The 22977-nt window shown below is 36.6% G+C and overlaps 1 protein-coding gene across 3 annotated transcripts in view; it reads right to left on the reverse strand.

Annotated features, from left to right (window-relative positions):
* The window catches only part of LOC145988678 (tonsoku-like protein), a 72002-nt gene that overhangs the window by 22655 nt on the left and 26370 nt on the right, over positions 1 to 22977 (reverse strand). For all 3 annotated transcript variants that reach the window (XM_083123751.1, XM_083123749.1, XM_083123750.1), the window contains exons 11-20: positions 19982 to 20168; positions 18727 to 18840; positions 14241 to 14410; positions 12134 to 12370; positions 9990 to 10110; positions 8563 to 9044; positions 7392 to 7528; positions 5787 to 6033; positions 4221 to 4345; positions 3448 to 3623 (exon numbers count right to left, since the gene is read on the reverse strand). In XM_083123751.1, the coding sequence (XP_082979877.1) occupies positions 3448 to 3623; positions 4221 to 4345; positions 5787 to 6033; positions 7392 to 7528; positions 8563 to 9044; positions 9990 to 10110; positions 12134 to 12370; positions 14241 to 14410; positions 18727 to 18840; positions 19982 to 20168 (1996 nt within the window). The remainder of the gene's footprint in view (positions 1 to 3447; positions 3624 to 4220; positions 4346 to 5786; positions 6034 to 7391; positions 7529 to 8562; positions 9045 to 9989; positions 10111 to 12133; positions 12371 to 14240; positions 14411 to 18726; positions 18841 to 19981; positions 20169 to 22977) is intronic.

The raw sequence follows: 22977 nt of genomic DNA on the forward strand, positions 1-22977 counted from the left end.
GAGGAAGTTTTATAGATTTAAGAAATGTGTGGTAAATAAAAAAAATTAAAAATATTTTTTCTATGATTTTTTTAAAACAACCAAAAACTGCAGACCAGAGGTAAAAATGCTGTATTATGAGGCCAGACCCGAATGTGTTAAGAAAGGCTGTGTATTGACAGCAAAAAAAGGATGGTCCAGGTACATCCGTGAATGAGGTAATGATCAATACAGCTGTTGTCATCATTTGTGAAGATCACCAGGTAACTGCATTTGTGAAGATCACCAGATAACAATCTGGCAGACATGTTACGTATCTCTCATGGCAGTTCCTTCACCATTCTTCATGAGCATTTGCACATAAGAGCTGTCTGTGCAAAGGTGGGTGCTGAGGTTGCATACACCAGAGCACATGTTGTCAATGTTGTTTCCAATATTTGGTAAAGAAAAATATTGAATGTGTGCCCCAGTCTCCATACAGCTCTCAGCTCAATCCGTGCGACATTTTTTTGTCCCCTGCCTGAAATTGGGACAGTAAACGTTTTCACTTCTCTGAAGCTGTCATAAAGATTATGTCAAAAGATGGGTTGCAGCATGTATTCCAAGACTGTCAGGCTCATTGGGCCAAGTGATTCAACTCAATGAAGAGTACTTCTGAAAGGACTGTGTCCACCTGAACCCAGTCCAACATCTTTGGTAGGGATGTGCCAAAGCTGATTACAGATGTATGAAAATTGGCAGAAATTGACATATTGGTATAGGCATCAGCAAAAATTCGATATTTAAGCCGGTACAGATAATACTAGAGTTTACCTTCTAATAAGTTTTGTATTTTAATTTTGTAAGATTTATTGAAAATTAGGTTATGATTTTTCTTCATTTGTAGAGCTTTTGTAATAAAATTATTGCAAACTCTCATTCAGAGGAACAATCTACCTCAAAATCAGAAATAAAACAGAACATTGCTGAACCAACTATTCCACGTGACCAGGATCCGCTGTTGCATTGAAAATTCAAAAGTGACTATCCAAACTTGAAGCAAGTGGTGAGAAAATAGTTGGGCATACTTGCTGCATCAGTATTCAGTGTTGCTGGACAGATTTGCAATAAGAGAAGAAGTAAATTACTTCCAGAAGTGCTTCAAAAACTCGTGTTTTTGAAGTTGGACCTGCCAGCATTAAATTTACATTAAGAACAGGAATTCATTTTAATAATAATAACGATATAAAATTTACTGATACCGATAACTGATATTCTACCGATCCGATATAAAATTAGAAATGGTCCTTGAAGAACCTGAACGGTTCATTGACCTTCTTAATAAATGTGTGTTTTGAGGTGACTGCAGTGAAAAAGAAATAGCAGATTTAGACATTTACTTTTTTAGAAATTAGGGCATCGAGATTATCCATAAAAATTACAACAAAATGGCAGAATTTTTTACTAAATTATCAGATATTTATCGATATATCAGATCGGTAAAATAATTGGTAATTTTACCAATAAACCGATATGCCTATATCAGCCGATACCGATAGAGTACCGATTAATCGGTCCCATCCCTAATGTATATACATATGATAGAAATGTACATAGCAAATTTATTTTTGTCACGCTGAAAATAACATCTGATTTCTGTTGAATAATCTTATGTGTTGGAATTGGTTAAATATCGGCATCGGTATCGGACCCAAAAATTATCGGTGAGTACATCGGCATCGGTAAATTTTCAGCTTCGTCATATACCTAATCGTTGGTACAAATTTTAGCAAAAAATTTATGCTCAACCAGAACTTGAACCCAGGTCTCTGGCATACCATTTCTCTACCAACTGAGCTACCGAGCCAGCCCTGGCTTCACCTGATATTTCGCTGTCGCTGACAATTCCACGCAGGTAAAACAACATTCAGTGGAAGAAAAACAAACTGCACCATAAATACAGGGTAAGTCAAAATGATGGACCCGATTTCAGACATTTATTCTGTGAAATATAATAAACAAATGTTATTGTGAGACATGTGCTAAGAAAGGTAAACTGTCAAAGTTTTTTTCAAACAAATCACAACTGTTCTATGTGAGCACCTCGCGTAACATGGCACACATCAAGCCGATAGTCTATCTCCTGCCAAACCTTGTGTAGCATATTGCGGTCAATATCAGCAATGGCTGCTGTGATGCGGGCATGCAGGTCATCCAGTGTTGTTGGAAGTGGTGGTACGTAAACATGATCCTTGACAAAACCCCACATGAAGAATTCACATGGATCAAGTCGAGGGAACGAGGTGGCCAATGAAGGAGAGGTCGATCCTCCGGAGATGCACGGCCTATCCAACGTTGTTCCAATGCCCCATTGAGATGGTCCCGAACGCTGCCATTGTAATGCGCAGGAGCACCATCCAATTGGAGAATGAAATCTGCGCTATCCTCTGCAAGCTGTGGAAGGAGCCACAGTTGCAGCATATCAAGGAAAACAAGTCCTGTCACAGTACGTTCATGGAAAAAAAAGTGCCCATAAATCTTTTCATGGAAAATGGCACAAAAGGCATACACTTTGGGAGAATCGCGTTCGTGGTCCACAAATTCATGGGTGTTAGCAGTTCCCCAAATCCTTACGTTGTGTCTATTCACTTTTCCTGAAAGGTGAAAAGCTGCTTCATCACTGTAAATTAACCTCTCAAAGAACCCATCTGTTTTCATTAATGCGAGGAAAACAGCACAGAAGGATGCGCGTAAAGCATAATCAGTCTTTTTTAAGGCTTGAACTAGTTGCAAGCGGTAGGGTTTCATTTGTAAACGTTTCCGCAGAACCAGCCAGACAGTTTTCTGTGGAAGTTGAAGTTCTCTCGCTGCCCGGTAGGTGGACTCCTGTGGACTCCGTACGAAACATGTGCGCACTCGTTCCACTGTCTCTTCCCCAGTCGACGTACGGCCAGTCGATTTTCGTTTACAGATGAAGCCCGAATCTCTGAAATGTTCATACCACTTACGAATGGCCTTCCCCGTAGATGGTTCTCTCCGATATTTGGTACGGAAATGCCGTTGCACACTAATCACAGATTTGTTCACATGATAATCAAGCACACAGAAAGATCTCTGTTTTCCAGTCAATGCCATTTTCCTGCCCGCTGCTGGATGCTGACTCCTAGCGGTAGAAAGTGGAAACACTGCGTGGAAACTAAACTTTGAAAGTTAACCTTTCGAAGCGCATGTCTCACAATTACATATGTTTATTAGATTTCACAGAATAAATTTCTGTAATCCGGTCCATCATTTTGACTTACCCTGTATATTACATTCTTACATATAAATAAATTCTGTTTGCACAAAAACTGAACTACATCATTGTTAATTTTTGTTACCTTTTTCTTAATCCATTATAATTTTTAATTACTAGAAGAAAACTGGCACTTAACTTTAAACTTACCTAACCTATTTTAGCAAATAAATTAATAAATACTGTAATCTTACCTGCATTAATGCTCCGACATGCATCAATATATCGTTGGTTTAATGAAGGTAGGTTCCAGGAGGTTACAGAAGCTTTAACTTCATCGTAGCTGTTGATCAATGTGACAGGATCCTCATCTGATAACAAAGCTCCATCTCTTGTCAGCAAGCACAATGTTGGGCAGAGACCTTCGATGCTACATTATTAGACAAAAGACACAAATGAAACTAAAAATAGATGGATAAAACATTTCTGAGTTTGTAGTAGTCATTTTTCAAAATAGAGCATAACATTTCTATAATTCATTAAATGGGATTTAACATGCCATTTTCTTCACTTCTGAAAGCCATAATGGCATGAAACTGGCTAAAATAGCATTAACTTTCATGTTTATCCTTAAAATTAATAGTTCAATTTCTTCCAAATTAAAATATGGACAAAGAATAATGTATCATGTGGATTAAAAGGTTACATTTACTATCAAAGTCTATGCATCTGAGGGACTTCTTGACAACAAAGATGCCAAATGAGACATCTATTGTGGGACATTCAATATGGTCAACAATGGTCAATAAATATAGCCATCAATTCACCTTAAGCTCACCTTTGGAACTCTGGTGCAAATCCTTGTCTTTCAATATCGCTTGTATAAAACATTACCATTAGTTTGTTCATTTAGCTAGGGAAGCACAGACAACCCATAATATACATTTTTCACCTCTAGGTATGATTCAGTGAATGCTATACTGTGTACGTTAGTAAATACATAAAACTATTTGAAAAGATTTGTTACCTGTAATAACGTTGTGCTGCAGCCTTTGCCAGCCATCCTATATTCTGTTGCTCACTGAGAGAAGTCGGAACTGGAACAAGTAAGAGTTTGTCTTGAACTCGCACTTTTATGGTGCGAGAAATTTCCTGCAAATGAGCATTTACGTTATTTATAATTTAAATTTCTGTTAATATGTACAATTCATATCACACAAAAAAAATGCAGGAAAATGGAAATCAGTAATACAGAATTTCAACTAGTACCAATGTATTAAGTTGAATGTGCTAATGCAAATGCTTTGAACTTAATCACTGGTACCTGCTGGTATTTTTTTCTGGGGTTGAGGCATCTCATGTAGTATGTAAAATGCACAAAAATATTCAACTAGGTCTGAGAAAAGTTGAAACTTCCAATAACTGAAAATTTTGAACCAAATGCTGGTTCAAAGAGCAGAACATATTTCACTGCTGATTCAAGAAAGACAAGAAATTAGCAAGATAAATAAATAAAGACACATTTGCTCATCATGGTGTGTCTGGAATGTCTAGCAGATTGAAATATACACAGTGTGGCAATTTGAAATCGAGACTGGTGCTGTAAAAAATAAACAAGTCTTCATAGAAAGTTAGTTACCAGGGATCATTCAAAGTAGGACCCTCCTGTATCCACACATCGTAGCGCAATGCTTACCAGTGCATGGAAGGATTGCTGGAATTAGTTTTGTGTAAAGCTGTTTAAAATCAATGTCGTAGCCTTCTTGATTGTTGGTAAATCACATTTACAGCAGTAGTTATTATAATTTTTATTACCTGAGAGGGTATAACAAGCGCTCGACCAACACTATTCAACCTAAAAGTAGGAACCTTTTCTAAAGTAGTGCAGATTTTGGTTTAGGAAATAAAAAATAATCACAAGGAGCCAGATCCAGTGAGTTAGTAGGGTGTGACAACACAGAGTCGATTTAGGGTCAAAAAGTTCTTCGCAATCACAGTCTTGTGACTTGGGGCACTGTCATGAAGCAGACACCAGCTGCCATCATCCCGATACTTGGGCTTCACACGTGTTATTCCTTGCATCAAACGTTTCAGTACCTCAAGATAAAATGCAGCAGTAACAGTCTGTCTCAAATTTCAGTCTTCAGTAATGATTGTCCTCACTTTCTCAACCAATTTTGGTGTTCTCACCGTCCCTGCTACACCTGGATGCTCGTCGTGTTCAATTGGCTCCCGTCCTTCACTGAAACACCTGAGACATTCAAATACACGCGTACAGGATAAACAATTGTCCCTATAGACTTGCTACAACATGTGAAACGTTTCTGCAGCAGTTTTACCCAAGAGCGCACAAAACTTGATGTTTGCTCTTTGTTTCATGTTGAAATCACGACGTACTTTCACGACACGTGCCCACATTCAACAATGCCACAAGCGGCAATGTCGCTCAAGGTCAACGAGCTCTGCGTCGATTGTTCGTGAGATACCCGTTACTTGTTCGCACCACAGAATGCTTGCACAGTGGCGCCACCTACCAAGCAAAGAAAAATCAGTCTCGATTTCAAATTGCCGCACTGTGTATATGTCCACTTACATAACGTTCATATTCTGTTTCCATCCTTCTAACATCTTCCCTTCTTGTTTCCATATGTTGAATACCTTCCCTGTTTGTTTCTTCTTCTTCTTCACTATCTCTTATTGATTCTACAGTTATCTCTGGAGTAGCATAATTCATATCTTCCCTTGATCTTCGAGAACTCTCAACTGAATCTTGTTCAACACCTTGAATTCTTGGCCTAGGCTTTTGTACTGAGAAGGATAACACACTAGAGGTATCCTGTCTGAAATGGACATAACAAATATACAAAAATGAAAATTATACCACACATATAGGGCAAATTAATCTGTAAGGATCAAATAGATATATCAGTGTATTGGTTCATAAGTAAAATTGCCAATAATTATACTGAACTGTTATTTCTATAAATAGCCTGTAATTTGAAATAAAATTTTCTGGCATCTACAGAGTATTCCATGACATTCACTACGAGACTTGGCAGCAAGTGGCCCGGCACGGCCCGCAGGTGCTCTTTGTTGTGAGTGTCCATTCATCAATTTCATCATATCATCACTCATCCTCATATTTGCGATTAGCCAAAAGTGGCAGAAAAACTATGCTAAATAATAAAAATCAAATCAAATCTAAGAAAAAACCTGTTGCAGTCAACTGATTACATCCTTGAATTAAAGAGTGAATGACCCATTCAATTTTTCATGGAACATTTGCAATTTTATATCAGATTTGTAAATGCATTTAATGTGACCCAAAAACACCTGCTCAAATAAGGTCATTTGTTTTCTGCTAATTCTTATTAGTAAATATTGCAGTAATCAGATTTTGTGGTAAAATCAAGGTTCTACACATAAACATATTTCTTGTGCAAAGCCTACAAACAAATAAAAGACAAAACATTAACTCCGTAACATTGTCACCTTGTAATCATCCACGATTTCTGAATTTCAAATAAACAGTAGTAACTTGGATATTTTACAAATTTGATAATACCAAAAAACATTCAAACATTGTTGCAAGGAAAAGTTTATATATGTGTGCAATTATATATCTTAATCACATTTCATATCTATGAAATCCCCCACTGTTCAACACACTGTTTCTCATTGACCTCATCAGACTGTAATGAAATTTATTGTATTGAATGGCAAGTTAAACTTTTCCCCTGAATGATGTACCAGTACTTTAAATATATTTTGCGGTAAGATCAAAAATATTCAGTGCAGCCTAGATACATTGGAAACATCTTGAGAAGTTGGTTTAACTGTTGACTGATCTAGGGATAAAACCTGATTTTATGACATTTATGTTTATATTTCATAACTTGCTTCAGAACAGTTATACTTACTCCATTCCAAGTTATATTTTTTTAAATTATACTTTTAAGCTGGACACCCTGTATTCACGTGAATCCGAGACAAACAAATGCTGATAAAGGTGCAACACAAAAATTGAAAGTTGCATAAAGTTACTCTGTAATGAATTTCAAAGCTATAATTTTTTGTTACTAAAATTGTGCACTTATCATTGAAAGCAAAATGTTTGCTGCATAAGATAAGATGTAAAATTGGATAAAAAAATGAAAAAACCAAGGTTCCTACTAATCAGAGATACTGTAGTACATACTTTGAACAAGAGGGTTCTATAATTCTCCTCCTCTTTGATGGCTTATTCACTCCCAGATCATCAATCAGCCAATCATCAACAACATAATCTTCTTCAAGTAATGCTGGGGTCTCCTTCCTCTTGGACATTGCAGGTCCCTGTGAATGTAATAGAAAACATAAGATGCAAAATTTATGAGAAGTTTTGACTTAACAATGCCACCGAGATATTCTCTTGCAGAAATAATAATTGATGATGGGAATGCATGTATTTTCCCCACTTTTAGTTGTATAAGGGTTATTCATAGATAGAGCTAGCAACATTACAAATATTTGATGGGGTGGTTGGATGGTGGCAGCACTGTGGTAACCACACAGAGCGTTGTCAGTCTGTGTGAAGCGTTGGCTGAGCAGAATCTTGTGCTACAGTGGTGTGTAATGGATACATTCAAACAGGCACAACATGCTATGATCCAATTCATGTAAAAATAAGGTGTTATGCCAAACAAAATCTTCTGTCGAATGAAAGCAGGGTATGAGGATGCAGGTTTGAAACATAGTACGGTGCTCAAATGGCATGCTGGGTTTCGAGAAGGATGGGTAAGCATTGAAGATCTCTCACGACCTGGGCAGGTGCGCTGGTGTTTTCCCCTCTACTTGGCCTTCTAGTAGTTTCACTCACCAAGTAACCTTCAACCTTCACCTGATAGGTTTTGCATGCGACAGGAGGGAGAGGTTTCGAAAGGAAATTATTGCAAGGTTTTGTAAGGGACTTTCATAGGATAAGTTTAATGCTCCCCATACTATGCTGAAGGCAAAGGAAAATGCTACATGCAGATACGTATTTGTTTTCTTCCCACATGAAAAAGGATTCGAGAGAGATAATAAAGTAAAAAAAAAAAAACAATATCCGAGTTCCTCTGTTAACACTCCATGGAGAAACAAGTATTTTATTTTATTTTGTTACCTACCATTTTAATTATCTCCATTTGTGTGAACACAAATTGAAAACTAGATTTCTAAGATCCAACCTCCAATATCACACTCTGAAACTACAACACATTCTTATCAAAATATTCAAAACTTTAAACTAGTTATCAATATTTTGTTCATATTATGATAAGAAGTTAATACACAACACAAAATGTCATTAGGAGAGCTCATTATTTTTGTAGAGAGAGAATTCAACTTACTGTGTGTATGTCAATGGGTTGTTTCGTTCTCAGGCTTGTCATGGTTCTAATGTACTCATTCTTGGCAGAGGTGGCATCGTCGATCTGATGGGATTTCTTACTGGTTGCTTGTAAGCTCACATTGGCAACCTCGTTTCTTCTTGCAGCGAATGATATCGGAACACTCCTTCTTAACTGTGAGACTTCCAATTCATCATCATCAGGATCATCTATGAGAGGAGCACTGTCGTCAAGGCCTCTAGCTGCCGATTCACCATCACTAGAGTTGTCACCTATTCCTCCATCACCGTCACTTTCCCTGCTCTCATCAGATGAACTTCTGGAATCTGAATGCCTTCTTCTTTTGTAAGTATCTTCTGCAACCGTTCTTCGTAATGATTTGTGCAAAGCATTGTCACTCCTGTTCCTTCTTCTAGAACTAGAACTTTGTGCATCGTCAGACTTCCTCTGTCTTTCTCTACCAGAATCTGTTTGGTGGCCACCTTTATACACAAAAAGAAGGGAAGACAAATAAAAAATGCATAAAAAACTTATTAACAAGTGTGACAGTATTAAAAAATACCCTAAAAGATCAGGAAAATATTTTTGAAACATTCTTCTCACCATATGTCCATATACAGGATTTTAAAATTAAGTATGCATAACTTTGTTCCACATTATTAGTCTAATAAAAATAATGTCATCTCTGTAATCTCCAGTGCTGCTGCCAATGATGTGTGTTTTGCACTTATCAGAACATATCTCTGTGTTTGACTAAATGATCATGAACATTTTTGTACTGTATAATTATGTGTATAAAAAGAACTTCCATTAATAGTTTTTCTATCTTGTAACTCGTTCTTGAATGTTTGCATAACCTCTTTTTCACAATAAGAACAATATAAAAAATACTTGCAAGTGGTTTACATAACAAATATAATAACTATTTTATAAATAAAATTATATCAAGTAGGGAAGAGATTGCAGAAATTATTACAAAATGAAATATACTCCAAAATGTACGGATTAGAATTATTCTTGTTCAAGGTGTCGAAATTTCCTACACCAGAGAAAGATTGCAAACATGAAATTCACTGTGCACCATTATGGAAACATGGCTGGCATTTTTATACCAGATGTGATAAAAATAAAATGTTATCAGTTTTGAACTACATATATACATATATGTAAAATCATACACATATTTTTTTTTTTTTTTACTAAAATGGTGGTGCAATGGTGCAGTGGAGGCATCATCGCCTTGTAATCAAGGGGTCCCGGGTTCGATACCAGGTGGAGGCACATAGTGGTTCGGATCCCACTTTAAACTGTAGGTCCAGCCCACAATTAGCCTTACTGTGCATAAAGTGGACTTAAAACACCAACTCAATCAATCAAATCAATCAATTTTTATAAAATGATTGAGTGAACATTTAAACCAAAATTACCTTTTTCCAAAGCCTTTTTTAGCCTAGCTTCTAAGATACGGTAAAAATCCTCTGTAGGAGAATCCAGTGGCTTCTCTACTCTGTCATACCAATCCAATAAGCAGTCCAATGGAGTTTCCCCCTAAAAAGATCAATTTTTGAGATGAAAAAGTGAAGGTTAAAGAAAATAATAGACCAGAAATGCCAAAGCGTGGCTTTGGATGGTGTTGACAAGAAATGACGTCTCATGCAATTATCTCTTTATGTACAACATTTATTTACACTTCTACCCTTCGCCGTATATACATCTTTCCATTACAGATCTAATATCAACTGCTCCCGGTTGCCTTTTGCCCAATAACACAGAATTGCATTATCAAGACTCGCACTATTTACCATTGGCTAACCCGCCCCCGCAGTTTATCATGCAGAGGTCCCTACGCCGTCCTCGTATTAAGTGCAATACAACTTATTAGAACTACGAGCGCACTATTTACCATAGCGCTAACTCGCCCCCGCAGATTATTATGCATAGGTCCCTACGCATAGCTACGGCGCTTATGTTCTGTGTGTATTGCAGCATCCAAAAAACTGTCAATCCATTGAGGGACGGCCACTTTCTGTGATCTGAGAGCCTGAAAATCTGAGAGCATAAGAGAGAAAGTAACAAGTCTGAACCGGTATTTATACCTCCAACAAACAACCCACCCCCAAAACACCGGGGCAAAGCCCTATTGTTACCTTTCAAACAGGGAAGCCGTTGAGAGAACCCAACCATTGACTTCCCTGGTTATTGGGCAAAAAACAACCTAGGCCAGAGCATGTACACCGAAATACACTTTTACATATATATTTCCCTTTTTGTAGCTGTGTGCGTAAAAGCCACACAGTAATGATCAAAATATCAAGTTAAAGAGGGAAAGATTTCACTCTCCTTAAGAAATACACAGAAGTCACATTTGTTGATGTTATTTTTCATAGCTGTCATATGAGAAGAAATACATATGCTTGAATACATCATGGGCTTTCTTTCAATATTCAAACATCTTGTAACGGAACTGAAATAAATGTGCATCTGTGAAACTGTGCCCTATGCCGTTAATGCAACCTTCCTTCATTTTGTGAAAACAAATTCAATCAATTTCTGGTTTTCCAGGTCATTTGGAGTTGACCTCCATGGCAGGGGGTTTAGAAGAGCAAGCTACAATGCCAGGGATCCCAGGATCGAATTCCAGCCTGCACATGGGTGTTCTTTGTCAGTGTGGCCTACCAAAATAACAAATCCAAAATTGTTGACTTTTTATTGATTTTTTCTTGACCTTCTGTCACTTTTCTTAACCTTTATTTATACGATCCCAACTTAGATGAAGTTTGAAATTAGCAATTAAGAATATAAATATTTATTTAATGTAAAACCCCTGCCAAAGGGCCAGTTCAGATGAAAACTGACGCTGCATTTAACAAGAGAATTAGACTTGCTTTATCTATTAATGCATCCTGTACTGCATTTGGCAGACTAGGCTCTCTGGTGTCTGGACTCACAGCCGTATAACATTACGTGGAACTCGTGTTGGCATCTCTAAAAATTTGTGATTGTCCCTTCATCCATCTTATCTTACCACCATTTATCCTCATCTTTGCGATTAGCCAAAGAGGCAGACAAGTGAAGTGAAGTAAAATAAACTAAATCAATCAATTAGTCATTGCGATAGTAAAAATTCTTGACCACAAGTGTAATTTCTTGACTTTTTATTGACTTCTTGACATACTTGTTGATTTATTTACTTTTTCGTGACTTTCATGACTGGTAGACACCCTATTTGTGAGTGTCCGTTCATCAATTTTATATCATCGGTGGAGGCACAAGTGGTTCAGATCCCACTTTAAACTGGGGGTCCAGTCCCGATTAGCCTTACTGTGCATAAAGTGGACTTAAAACAACAAATCAATCAATTTCATATCATGACTCATCCTCAACATGATGATTAAGCCAAAGTGGCAGAAAAGTGACATTAATACAAAAATATCATATATAAAATACCAATCAGGTCAGTAGGAACTTTAACCACTCTGGTCCTGACTACCTAACCTGGTCACAAAACGAACCTAAAATAAACTTCCTGTCACCTCCAAAAATACAGCAAACACCCTGTTTTCTTTCTTACCTTGTCTGTGAATACAGCAGTTGCTGCTCCTCTGTCCAGAAGTAGTTCAACAATCTCAAGGTTTCCGTTTGCAGCAGCATCATGCAAGGGAGTCACCCCTCCGCAGAGAGTCCCTCCCCTGTCGTTTATGGAGGCTCCTTTGTCCAGCAGTAACTCTACAACATCTTTATGATCATGGTTGCAGGCTTCGTGCAGGGGCATCCAACCACAATTGTCACGTATATTTACGGGGTGACCCTGTTATTAGTAAATATTCAATTAATGAAGAAGTATAAAACAATTTAATGCATTTCAAGTTGAACAAAAATATGTCATACATGTGACAAGTTATTTTTTTTTAAAAAAAATTCATTTTCATTTTTTTTAAGATACAACTTCAATTGAGTTGAAAAAATAATAAAGAAACACTTCAAGCATAAAACAATACTTATTTTAGTGTCTCATTTGTATTGTGTTTGCCCTTCAGAGGTAGGATGACATAATTTGAAACTGAATGTGACCGACCATAAAATCAGTACACGCTGTCAGAACCAGCTGATAATGGGAAAAGATATATCAGTTTCTTGGTAAAAATGCTGGAAAACGTAGATTAAATATTTTATAATTAGCCTCTACATGAATGAAAATTCTGTTATTTTAAAACAAGAATGCTTAAATTATTTTCTTTCTGTAATGCTTTCAAATATAATGCACTTCACACTATTCTTTTATACAGTTGAAAATCTCTGGGTATACTATTTGCAACACTTGGGAGAAATGTGCTCTCATATATATTTTTGTCATGCTGAAGGAAGCACCAAATTTTAATTTAATACTCCCTCTGTCCCATAATTATAGTCCGGTTTGCCAAAATGGTAGTACAGGAATGACGGACGAAGAGGCAGATGGAAAGCACAATTTGTACTGATCCTTGAGTAGTAAAGTTGTATGACTCATTCCCTTGTTTCATGTTCTTCTTCTGTATACACCAATGTCACAGTTTGAATATCGGGCAATTATTATGAGACAACAAACAAAGGTGTACCGGACAATAATTATGGGACAGAGGGAGTAACTATTTATATAGGAATAAGTTAAAATAAATTATTGGTGAGCATGTCGGAACTGAAAAATTTCCTACTTCATAATATCACTAGGCCTCAGTACAATATCAAAACTCTTCCAGTCATTTTTAAGTAACTTTTAAGGTCTATCCTTATGTAGATTAAAACACATGACAGTTCTTACAATTAAGAACTTTAGTTTCTTCATTGATAACTTCTATAATTTGCTCAACATTTTGACATGCTCTACACACCTTCTTCAAGAGCTAAGGATACATAATACCTAGGTACAATGAGATGTAATCTCTTTCGCAGCTGAAATTCTCAGATTTATTCAATGTTTCGACAGGTCCCTTCCTGATTACAAGCCTTTATACCTTCTGAAGTTTTCAAAGTACATAGATGAGTGCATTTTATGGCAAAGTGTGGGAAAACTCACCAAGTTTCTTTGGGTTAAGGTCCCATTGATATGGTATTAGCGAAACAGGAACTGTGTCCAAGAAATTAAAAATGTGCACAAAAATCGCAGTGTGTGCTATCATGAGAAACATTTACCAAAAACTGATCAAAAGAACTTTCACACCAAGTACTGAAGGACACCACCTGGTCAAAAATATAAAGTTCTGGTACGAAAAGTTGAAGGAAACAGGAGTGCATCTGATCTGTCACGAAAGGGCTGGCGGCGATCGACATCAGAAGAAAGAATATCTTTCATATAGTATTTAACAGGAGCCAAGATTACAATGAAACAAAAGTTATTGGTACACGTGAATGTGCTACATGGACAGTTGCAAAGATTAAAACTGCATGAACTGTTTACAGTTTTTATTATTATTATTACTGGAAAACCAAAAGCAATGTATCCAGTTTTTCCTTTTACTTATGAACATTTTGTGCATCATATTAGAGTTTACATCAAAAATCCATATCCACTTTAAATACAACTATATTTTATATTCCCTAAGTTTTCCATGACTTTTTTTTAGCCACAGGTCGATTTGTGACTTTTTCAAGTTTTCTAGGTCAGTGGGAATCCTGTAAAATGTTAGCGCATTAATACTAACCCTCTCCAGAAGTCTCTTTACTGAAGAAATATTTCCCTTAATGCATGCTTCATGTAAAGGTGTTTCTCCTTTGGCATTCTTGCGTATTGTGAACTTACTGATTGGCCTCCTACGTGGTCTCTGTGTACTGTTCGCAGGACCCTCCTCTTCACTGTCACATTCCAGCAGGTCTGAAGGAGAAAATTATCACAAGGCATGTCATATTTGTTGCATACAACATTACTTTTATTATGCATCTTCCCATGTAATGAGGTGTTACCGATTATGTATATGCATTTTCATATTTGTAATTTGTTATATGTGTGTGTGTGTGTGTGTTTGTAGAAATAGATACTAAGATACTTATGGTGTGTTCTTTCTATGTATATTTTTGTTGCTTGGTGCCTTTTTTGTTTGTTTGTTCAGTGTTGAAATGATTCTGGCTCAACAAATACCATGTTACAGCTACCATGTTAAGGTAGGTGCACACTCAATCTCCTGCCAGAAAAATACAACTTTGCTCAGTGATGCAAAATGTTCTGACAGAAGGTAAAAAATCATGCAAAAAATCTATTTACTCGTGGTTCATGTAGCTGTCTGAATTATTCCATTTATAACATGCACCATAGTTTTTTGTAGGGGGGGATAAAATTTTGTAAAATATGCATGTTATACAAGTGTAAGTATTGTATATTTTACTTTTTAAGCCTAAAAACACACGATTGTTGGATTTTCACGGTATTTTTCATTGTTACGCAAAATGTGTTGAAATTCGTGAAAACAGCAACAATTTGCATTTTATGCCAAATTCACATTATTTTGCAATTTCGAATACATGTAAAATGTGTGTAGAACATGTCACTGCACATACATAAACACTTTCTTGCAGCAATTAACATTTTTCTGTGTTATCACATTTGCAAAATATCACGGTCCCAGGCACGTATCCAGGAATTCCTTTCGGGGGGGGGGGGGGGGGGCCTCAACACCATTTTTTTAAGGGGTATAGTGAGAACCTCACAATTGTATGTTCAAGACCAGTGGTAGCAATTGGGTTCCAAAACGGGGGGGGGGGGGGGGGGTTGCGGAGGTCCTTAAATCGTCGCCACTGTAAGGCTGTCATTTTAATCGGGACATTTTTTACCACTCGACTCTTCTGTTTCCATGCATTAACATTGTGTACCGGAACCATCTCAGTATATGTGTTTGTCCATTTCTTCTCATCAGGCATAAAAACATCTATGGTGTCTTTGAGTGTTTTTACGAAGCTGTTACACATACACGGGATGGACAATCCACTCGACAACGCAAGATTCAAATTGTGGGCTGCGAATTTAATTTAAAATCTCTACGCTTGTCTCCAGCTCTCGAATATTTCTCGCTGATTCGAGCCTGAACACCACTAACGTGTCATGTCCTCCCATGTTTGCAGCTCTTATAAAAGCCGAAACCCACCAAATTGTTCAGATTCAGGGCTTAGCACTCACAAGTGTTCAAAAATACCTGTCACAGCTTCCGCTGTCTTGTCATATATCGGCTCGAAACAAAGGAAGTCTTCTCGAATACAGGTGGATCACGAAACAATTAATGCACAGTGAAAACCCTTCCGTTCCCAACACATCTAATGTTTCGTCTCCCAGTATGATCAAACGCTTACTCATTTATCTCCAGTGACGAGCCCAAGGGAAAGTTGGTGAGGTCATAACCCCATTTGACCCAGTATTCCTTTTTTTAAAAAAAATGGCAAAATGAGGACTGACCACCAAAAATAGTATACGTAATCCCTCTTCCTTCCGAGAATCCTGGGCACGCCTCTCTTTATCTCGGACACATTTTTTAAAATCAACTCACCAGAAGTTTTTATCATTCTGTATTGGAGATTGAAGTAAGATGCATTCTTCCTGCAGGATTGGATATGATCCTTTAGGGTGCTGTCGTCAGCCTGCCTTCACACCTAACATTAACAAGGCCCTAATTTTCCATCCTTGTGACTTGGATTTTCAAGACTTAGGAAGGTTTCAGACCGAAGGGACACGCGATGCATGTCGATTGGAATGGGCCAATCAACAGCAACGTTTTACACCGTAGAGACACAAAAGGCTGCACAAACCTAATCTTCAGGCGACACGGTGTGAAGTCTCCCTTATTAGGCCACTGTCATTGTCACCTCGAAGTAGTAGCTTTTGTTGACGACAGAGGAAAAAAATTCTCCTCAACCGGTGGGAATGCTCCTCAGTTTTCTTCTCTCTCCTATATTTTCTGTGCTTGTTCACTATACAGGCAACACCTTACGATTTGATATACACAGGACATGTACTATGTAGACATTTTAACGAAAAATAGGTTGAAATCAAGAATGGCTAGGTGGCTCAGTTGGTAGAGCCCTGAATCGGGTTCTGGTAGAGCCTGCAATTTCCGCCTAAAATGTCTACGTATGCAACACCTTCTTGCTTTCACTTCTCGACATTCATAAAATTTTCGGCTGTCTCTTTATGGTAGTTAAGTGTTTGAATGTGTTTCGAACCCAGTAGGCTTAAACAAAAGTATTTTTTTATACCATGAAATTCTCGGACTGCATATATACGAAATTAAGTTCTGGCATAACTAAATCATCACTCAAAACTTTGTTTTTCAGTTGATCCGTGCAGCTTATTTCTGTTTTAATAAACCACTCCAATATCCGGTACTGCTGAAATATTCACTTCAGAGAGAGAGAGAGGGGGGGGGCTTGATCTCTTCAGCCCTCGACCCGAACTAGCATTACACTGAGGCCCCGGAAGTTCAGCTGTTGTCAATGTCTTCATTTTCGAATCTCTATATCTTATAAGGCAACCAGAGGATGCTGAATGATCACTAATCGACTGTATGAATTGTCACACTAACCTCTGAAATCTCATTAACCAATTCTTTGTACAGATCAAACGAAAAATTGAATCTGCATATTTATATCCTCCCACAGATAAAACGATTCGTTATATTGCCAGTAGTTGACTCCTTCTCTCATTCAAGAACATACCCTCTGCCGCCTTCCAGACATTAGAAATTACAACGAATCGCCCTACATGTGGTGCTACATTTGTTGTGCAGCTTCCAAATGCTGACAAGTCTCTACATACTGCTCAAGTGCGCTGCGACAACAGAACACCGAAAGAGCAAGAAAAGTTTACGTGCAATGTTATCAACAACAGGGTTATATAATATTCTCCGTTTTGCCTCGATAATTGTTTATCTCCTTAAATCATCGTCACATTATTCAAAAAGCCAAAAACCTAATTTTATCTAGTGTAAAATTAAAAAAAATTCCTGAGGGGGCAGGGGCTCGAGCCACCTCAACCTCACCTTGGATACGTGCTATTAACAATAACAGGGTTATAGAACATTCTCCGTCTTGTCTCAATAATTATTTCTCCCAAATTATCATCACATTATTCAAGAAGCCAAAATCCTAATTTTATCTAGTGTAAACAGAAAAAATTCCTGAAGGGGGCACGAGCCTCCTGATTCCCACCTTGGATATGTGCTATTGACAATAATAAGGTTATAGAACACTCTCCGTCTTCTCTTGATAATTATTTCTCTCAGATTTATAAATCTATTATCTTCACATTATTCAAGATGCCAAAAATCTAATTTTATGTAGTGAGAATTAAAAAATTTCCTGAGGGGGTGGGGGGGGCTCAAGCCACCTCATCCCCACCTTGGATGCGTGCTATTAACAATAACAGGAAAATAAAACATGCTCAGTTTTGTCTCGATAATTATTTCTCTCCTTACATTATTTTCATATTATTCAAGAAGCCAAAAACCTAATTTTATCTAACGTAAACTGAAAAATTTCCTGGGGAGAGGGTCGAGCCCCCTGTGCCCCATCTTGGATACGTGATATGATCAATAACAGGGTTACGGAACATTCTCCGTCTTGCCTCGATAATTATTTCTCTCCTTAAATGATTGTCACATTATTTTATTTCACGCCACAAAACACAAAAACCTCACTTTATCTAGTGTAAACCTAAAACTTTCGGGGGGGCTCGAGCCCCCCAACCCCCCTTATGGATACGTGCCTACACGGTCCCTACTAATCCATATATGAAACCAAAATGATTGCAATATAATTAGGTTTCTTTCCAGGTTTATATGAATTCCTCCAACTTTTCTTCCCTTACAAATCACACTAGTTTATCAAATAACTAAACTTGAGTTAAACATTGGTTAAGGAGATAGAAGGTACAGCATCAACTATTGATTTCCATATTTGGAAGCTTCTGAACCATAAATAAATGCAAAAAGCAAAATTCACATACATGTAATATTTACTTTCTAGCATAAAAACACCTAAAATCTATTCTCCAGACAGTACTGCAATCTAAAGAAAGGAAATTTTAGTGTTTGCAGATACACTGCAACGTAGATTTGTAATTGTATATGCATTTAGATATGCATAGCAAATGTTTGAACATAAAAGTATTGCTAACATTCAAGAAAACAAGCATTTATAAGTACTCACACTCATCAATGTTAATGTCATCCAAAGAGTCTTCGTCACCATCCTCACTGCCTGATTCAATCTCATCTGGGTCATGTGACTCCTTCAAAGATTCTATTTCCTTCGCAGTTTCGTCTGTTGCAGATAATAAACCGTTGTTACTAACAAGTCTAATAGAACAGAATCATATAATGTTAAACCAGGAACTTATATGTTCATTACACACTTTTGGTTTGAGAAAAATCAACATTTATATATTTAATAGGATATACTGCTATAACATTTTAACTGATAATGATAAACTTACCTACAGTGATAAAAGCTAGTAGTAGGAATTCAATAGAAAATAGTGAATATTGTGAAGAGGATGAAAAGTACAAGAAACCTCATTAAATCAAAGTTCAAGGGACCAAAAACATGAATTTTGAATTACTCACTCACTTGAATACATTAAACATTATTTGTATGAAAATCTTTATATTTATTCACCAAAAGTGTAAAACACTAATTTATATGATGCTCGAAACATTCTCAGTAATCATGCATATCTCTAAAACTCCCTATACTATTTTGTTGGACATTAAGGAACGAAGTAAGTTATAGGGATTTTAGAGAAAGACATGGGATAGTCTCATAATAAAAACTTGCAGTAGAACAAGTTCCCCACAGGATGGTGGCAGTGGCCACCACAATTAATGAAAAAAATAATTAAATTTCAAGGATAAGTAGTTTATTCCAACATATTAATAGATTTAAAATCAATTCATCTATTTTCATACTGAAATATTGTTTCTTTTTATTTATGACAATCATGTATCTTTACTGATTGTGAACAGAACTCAGTGATGGCACTAAAAAAATATCGCAGAAGCAGAGAGGGCAGTCACATGTAAGATACCCCTCAATACCATAAAAATATGTAACTAGGGGAGTGGACTAGTCAACCTGGGAGCATCTACTCCTCCCCCTTCTCCTCTCTCTTTGGCATGGTCACTGAGAGAATTATACTTCTTCTGCAACATTAAATGAGAAACAATATTTGTCCTAAACCAGCATAAAATCTCAGGACATGTTTCATAAAATTCAATTCAGAAAAAAACAAATATTAAATCAAAAATGATAAATGTGATATACATTGTTGTATGAATTGGAGTTTTAGTGCATTTGAAAGCAAATAGTATCAAATTCTCTTGCATCCACATCAATTTATGGTAAACGTGGCTGAAACAAATATAAATGTAACAGTGAATAATTTTTAAAGCTGCTTTCCATATACCTGCTAAGTCTGACAGCCCATTGGCCTTCTGAAGAGATAACACTGCTTCTAACACTTCACACTCAAGCCTCCAGTCTCCACTTTGTGCAGCTAAACTTTGGCATTTCCTGTACTTATCTCGTACCTCATCATATGAAGTGCCTTGGGCTTCAAGCACATCAGCTATATGTAACATTGTCTTGCAAGTCTAAGAAAGAGAAAGGTAAAAAAATTCTGAAAAAAATTAACCACTAGTATTAAACTATGAAACAACTATCAATATGATCTCTAACAAGTTGGAGCAATGTTTCTGAACACATCTGCAAATACATGTGTTATAATAAAAAACAGATTTCTTTAAGTAATAAGCTTAAAAATATACATAGCTTTCACACAAAGGGCATAAGGTACAGATATTTCAAAGAAGGCTTTTGAAATTGTTATTGTAGGTAATAAGAGTAAAATCTCCTCAAGTTATTTCAGACAAGAAAAGGAAACTGAGCATATTATGAAAATGCCAAACTTTTAAGAACAAAATTACTAAATAAAAGCATAAAAATGAAAATTTATAAATCACTTATAAGGCCTGGGCCTATAGTGACATATTCATCTGAATCATGGACTCTTTGTTGACAGACAATGAGAATAGACTAGGAATTTTTTAGACATTCTCAGAGAAATACAGGGTAATTCAAAATGAATGGTGCAACTTTACACAGTTATTAAGATGTTACTATTCATGTTAGAAAATCAGACAAGGCATCAATATAAAGAAAAACTGTGGAAGTTTTATTCCCACTTAGCAGGCTTATTTTGTTTAGCTGATGCTTCACCAGGATCGCCAGTGTCGCAAAATGGCTAATGACCTGTAGAAGGTGTATTGTGTGTTGGAGTTATCGAGAACTGATTCAATCACAATGGTGCAAAGACATTTCCACATGCTTTTCGGTAGTAATGCATATGTTTAACCCTTCCGAAAGATTTGCCAAAGTTACAACTGCAAATTGTTAGTGCCTTTGAAAGCATTGACGACTTGCTGTCTCATGCATAGCAAGTACTTGATTATCATTTGGACCTTTCACATGTTGAATCTTTATAATGTGAGTCATGAGAGTAAAACTTCCTGAGTTCTTCTTTATATTGATACATTGTCTGCTTTCTATCACAAATAGTAACGTCATAATAACTGTGTAAAATTGCACCATTCATTTTTAATTACCCTGTGTATATATAACAGTACAAAAAATAGATGGAGTCTGGAGTATAAGAAATAATACAGAATTGGACAAAACAATTTAATGGAGTTGATATCATTATATATATACACTCCTCACAAAAAGTTTGGAATATTGTTATACTAGGCATTAGGTGATGGGCACAGCCTTGGAATGCAACAACATATGGTATTGTCTGTCTGCTGGATGTTCTTTTGTTTTCGCCAACACATGCCACTGTGCCTATCACCTATTGCCTAATATAACAATATTCCAAACTTGTTGTGCCAAAGATGACAATATTCCAAACTTTATATATTAAGGCTCAAAGAATAAAGAATGAAGTGACTGGGATAAGTACAAAGAATGGAACGTGACTAAGGGAAAACCAACACTGTGATCGATAAATAATGTGTATGAAGACCAGAAGCAGCTAAGAAAGTAGAAGGAATTCATGAACAACACAAAGTCACGGAATGATTTTGTTCAGAAAGCTGACTTTTCAAGGTATGTGCCGACCTCCATGGCAGAGTGGTTAGCACAGGATGGTACAACTCCAAGGGTCCCAGTTTCAAATCCCGACATCAGTATGGGTGTTCTTTGTGAGTGTCCCTTTCATCATATCATGACTCATTTTCATGGTCGCAATTAGCCAAACGTTGCAGAAAAGCAACAATAACACAATTTTAAAAAATTATAAGATTTGTAGTGGCAACGGAAGAAGAAGAATGTGTATTTGTCTTCTAAGGTATGCCCGGTGCCTCCACCCCTTGGGGCGGTCTATATAAAACTATACCAATATGCATTGTGTGGCAAAAATTTTGAAAGAAAGATTTTGAATATCGATTAAATATTAGAATTGTCTCGATTCTAATACTCTTTTCATACATGAAACCTTCACCCAATATTCTTTACATCAGAAGTTGGATTATCACTTCGCTACAGTTAGGTGCTGTATTACTGTTTCTTTCTGAACATATTAAAAAATAATATTACAGAATTGCTATTATAAAATGAAATTCTAAAATGAAATGTAGACTTACTGGGGGATGATGTGAATACAATTAAGAATAATGCTAAAATATTTTTCAAAATTGCTAAAGAGATAGGTTTGGAAGTTAACAAAGAGAAAACTAAATATATGCTTACAGGCCGAAACCAAGTGTTAGGTAATAATCAAAATCTAATTATTGATAACAACTCGTTTGAACCAGTTTCCAAATTCAAATACTTAGGAGTAATATTAACAAATGAAAATTATATTAAAGAGGAAATAAAAAGTAGGCTTCATTCAGGAAATGCATGTTACTTCTCTCTTCATAAACTTTTGTCTTCTCGTTTAATATCTAAGAAACTAAAAGTTAAAATATACAAAACAGTAATTTTGCCTGTAGTATTATATGGGTGTGAAACTTGGTCCCTTACATTGAAAGAGGAACATAAATTGAGAGTATTTGAAAATAAAATCCTTAGGAAAATCTTTGGACCTAAAAGGGATGAGGAGACAGGTGAGTGGAGAAGGTTACATAATTTAGAACTACATAATTTGTACTCATGTCCAGATATTATTAGAATAATTAAATCAAGAAGACTTAAGTGGGCAGGACATGTGGCACGAATGGGAGAGGAAAGAGGAGTTTACAGGATTCTTGTTGGGAAACCAGATGGTAAGAGACCTGTAGGAAGGCCAAGACGAAGATGGAGGGACAACGTTGAGATGGACCTAAAGGAAATCGGTAGGGATGGAAAAGAGTATATAGAACTTGCTCAAGATAGGAACAGATGGAAGGCCTATGTTGCTGC

The sequence above is a fragment of the Lepisma saccharinum genome, chromosome 6 (genome assembly GCF_977018435.1).
Source record: "Lepisma saccharinum chromosome 6, izLepSacc3.1, whole genome shotgun sequence".
NCBI classification, from domain to species: Eukaryota; Metazoa; Arthropoda; class Insecta; order Zygentoma; family Lepismatidae; genus Lepisma; species Lepisma saccharinum.